Source organism: Saccostrea cucullata, unplaced genomic scaffold (assembly GCF_032062105.1).
Source record: "Saccostrea cucullata isolate Sc308-1 unplaced genomic scaffold, CSIRO_AGI_Scuc_v1 ctg18005, whole genome shotgun sequence".
NCBI classification, from domain to species: Eukaryota; Metazoa; Mollusca; class Bivalvia; order Ostreida; family Ostreidae; genus Saccostrea; species Saccostrea cuccullata.
Window position 1 is genome coordinate 10,131 of NW_026928899.1, and position 3,508 is coordinate 13,638.

The 3,508-nt window shown below is 45.1% G+C and overlaps 1 protein-coding gene across 1 annotated transcript; it reads left to right on the top strand.

Annotated features, from left to right (window-relative positions):
- Positions 1-271: 271 nt before the first annotated feature.
- LOC134279101 (uncharacterized) lies at positions 272-3,508 on the top strand. The gene is made up of 2 exons (XM_062761454.1): positions 272-1,014; positions 1,303-3,508. Exons 1-2 carry the CDS (start codon positions 272-274, stop codon positions 3,506-3,508), a joined length of 2,949 nt encoding a protein of 982 aa, XP_062617438.1.

Genomic DNA, 3,508 nt, shown 5'->3' on the forward strand with positions numbered 1-3,508 from the left:
CCGTGCAACAATCCAGAAAGGAGTTCAAACTGGGCGACGGGGGCATGGAATTTGATATGTTTCGGGTCAAGTATCCCGAGGGAAGTGGTGGAGACAGAAAACCAAACATTTACAAGTGAATAAGGAGACTTTTAAGAACAATAAAAGAGCCATCGTTCGGATCGTCAATCCCTGGGATAAATTTTGTTTAGCTAGAGCCATCGTCGTCACTCGATTACACAGTCAAAAACCCGAACATCCAGACCCCGAATGGGAAAAACAATGGAAACGTATGCGGAAGGAGATAGGTAAAGCCAATGACCAGAAGAACCAAGCCATAGCCCTCATGGAACAGGCCGAGTGTGATATTTCTCAAGCTTGTGGATATGCAGAGTGGACGAAATTACAAGAGGTATTAGCTCCTCAGTATCGACTGAAAATATTTCAGTTCAAGTCTACTTCGACTAAACTCACCTTAGAGCGCATCTTCAAAGGCTGGGGAGATGGAACTTGTTTGAACATTTTGTTAGACGACCATCATTACGATGCCATCCTATCCATGCCGGGAGTGACGGGGAACCAATATTACTGTGATCATTGCGACGTGGGGTACAGGAATGTCACAGACCATCGCTCCAAGTGTCCTCATCGCTGTCCCTATTGTTTAGGACAACACCCTAAATGTCCCGATGAAGGGATCGAGATTAAATGCCAGGAATGCCATGGAATGTTTAAGAACAGGACCTGCTACGAAAATCATTTAAGACCCCATAGTAAGAAGACCACCACTACTGTCTGCAATTTAATGGAACAATGCGAGAAGTGTCAGTCCTGGATACCTAAGAAATTATTCCCTCATCACAAGTGCGGAGGACAGAAACAGTGTAAGATCTGTAAGAAAATCGTCGATACCGATCATCAGTGCTACGTACAACAGAAGCCCCAGAAGAAGAAGAAGGGGAAAGACACCTTACAGTTTTACATCTATTTCGATTTCGAATGCACTCAGGAAACCGGCATTCACATCCCTAATCTGTGTGTGGCACACCGCGTCTGTCAACATTGCAGTCACTTACCCATAGACCAACCCTGTCCTCATTGTCAACACATGGGACCCCGTCAGCACCTATTTCAAGGACCAGACACCTTAAAGAAGTTCATGGACTGGTTATTACAACCCACTACAGGTACTAAGAATTCCACTTTAGTACACGACGAGGCCATCGTCATCGCCCATAACTTCAAAGGCTACGACGGACAATTCATTTTGAATCACCTGGTGCATTCCTCTTGCCTGAAACCTAACGTCATCATGAACGGCAGTAAGATCTTGTACATGGAAATATGCGGACTGAAATTCATCGACTCGTATAATTTCTTACCGTTTGCATTGGCCAAGATGCCCTCCGCTTTCGGATTCGACGAATTGAAGAAAGGCTATTTCCCCCACTTTTTTAATACGGAACAGAACCAGAATTACGTAGGACCTTATCCACCGGCAGCTTTCTACAATCCGGACGAAATGTCTATCAGTGGACGACGGGCTTTTTTTGAATGGTACGAACAACAGAGGGGAAAAGTGTTTGATTTCCAGAAAGAGTTTGTAGAGTATTGTGTCTCGGACGTCGACATTTTACGCCGATGCTGTGCAAAGTTTAGAGCCACCCTCAAGAGTTTGGTCAATGTGGACCCTTTCCAGGAATCCATCACTTTTGCCAGTGCTGCTAATTTAGCCTACCGTCGACAATTCATGCCTGAAGACACCATTGCCATCATTCCGAACCTCGGGTATCAACCGGCACGACAATATTCGGCTAAAGCCTGTCGGTGGCTCACCTGGATGAGTCAACAGACTGGATGTCACATACAACATGCCAGAAACGGGGGCGAAGTCCAGATCGGAAATTATACCGTCGACGGATACCAGGAAGCGACTCGCACCGTCTACGAATTTTACGGGTGCTATTGGCACGGATGCCCCACCTGCTATCCCAGTTTACAGACCGAAACTCATCCTCATCGGACCCAATATACTTACCAGCAATTACACGAAGAAACCCTCAGAAGGACTTGCGATTTAGAAAACATGGGGTATACCGTCCGTGGTATCTGGGAGCACGATTTCGATCAGCAAGTGCAAAAAGATGAGAGTTTACAGCAATTTGTAGGAAACCTGGACATTCCGGATCCTTTGAAACCTCGAGAAGCCCTGTACGGAGGTCGGACCAATGCCACCCGATTATATTGTGAGGAAGGGGACATGAGATACGTGGACGTTTGTTCCCTATACCCTTACGTGTTGAAACACAGACCTTTTCCCGTAGGGCATCCCGAGATCATCACAGACGAGTTCCAGGACGTGAGAAATTATTTCGGTCTCATTCACTGTCGGGTCTTACCTCCCCGAGACCTCTATCACCCCGTATTACCTTATCGGACGGGAGGCAAGTTATTATTTCCCTTATGTCGCACGTGTGCCGAACGACAGGACTCTACTTCTCAAGATCGATGTCAACACACCGACCAGGAACGTAGTCTCACGGGTACTTGGGTGACGACCGAATTACATAAAGCCCTAGACATGGGATATACCTTAGATCGAATCTACGAAGTGTGGCATTTTAAAGAAAGCAGTCAAGAGTTATTCAGATCTTACATCGATACCTTCCTCAAGATCAAACAGGAAGCGTCCGGATTTCCCCCCGACTGTAAGACCTCAGAACAAGAACAAGATTACATTCGACAAGTGTTATACAAAGAAGGATTCATGATGGACATTCTCAGTATCGAGAAGAATCCAGTGAGAAGAACCATTGCTAAACTCTTTTTAAATTGTCTGTGGGGAAAATTTGCTCAACGCTTGTTATTACCCAAAACCAGATACTTGGACGAAGAAGAGGAATTACAGCAACTCTTACAAGATTCGACTCTCGACATCAAGGGCATGCAACTCTTAGACAATAAAGAGAACCCCAATGAAGACAAGATGCTAGTGAATTATCAAGACAAACAGGAATTCGTCGAAGAATGTCCCTTTGGAAACGTGGTCCTGGCTTGTTTTACCACCGCGCATGCCCGCTTACACCTCTACGAGACTTTACAACCTTTAGGAGATCGGGTCCTTTATTTCGATACGGACAGTATCATTTACCAACATCGGGAAGGAGCCTTTAATCCTACCTTGGGTAATAGTTTAGGAGAATGGACCGACGAATTAGACGGGGATCACATCATCAAATTCATGTCGGCAGGCCCTAAAAATTATGGTTACCGGACGGCCAAAGGAACCGAGGTTCATAAAGTCAAAGGAATCACTCTCAACTATCGTACCTCCCAGATCGTGTCCCTAGAGACTTTAGAAAAAATGCTCAAAGGAGAAATAGAGGAAGTCACAGTAACTTATCCCAACAAAATCCAGAGGACTCGTGATCATGAGCTCGTGACCAAACCATTAGAGAAAAAGTATAGAATTGTATATGATAAGAGACAATTGTTACCCTCTTATAACACTTTACCTTATGGTTATTGA

Excerpts from the sequence above, each read along its gene's own strand:
- LOC134279101 (XM_062761454.1), top strand. The coding sequence starts at position 272 with ATGCGGAAGGAGATAGGTAAAGCCAATGACCAGAAGAACCAAGCCATA. Across the intron at positions 1,015-1,302 it reads GGCATTCACATCCCTAATCT|TAAGATCTTGTACATGGAAA; the intron begins GTGTGTGGCACA and ends CATGAACGGCAG.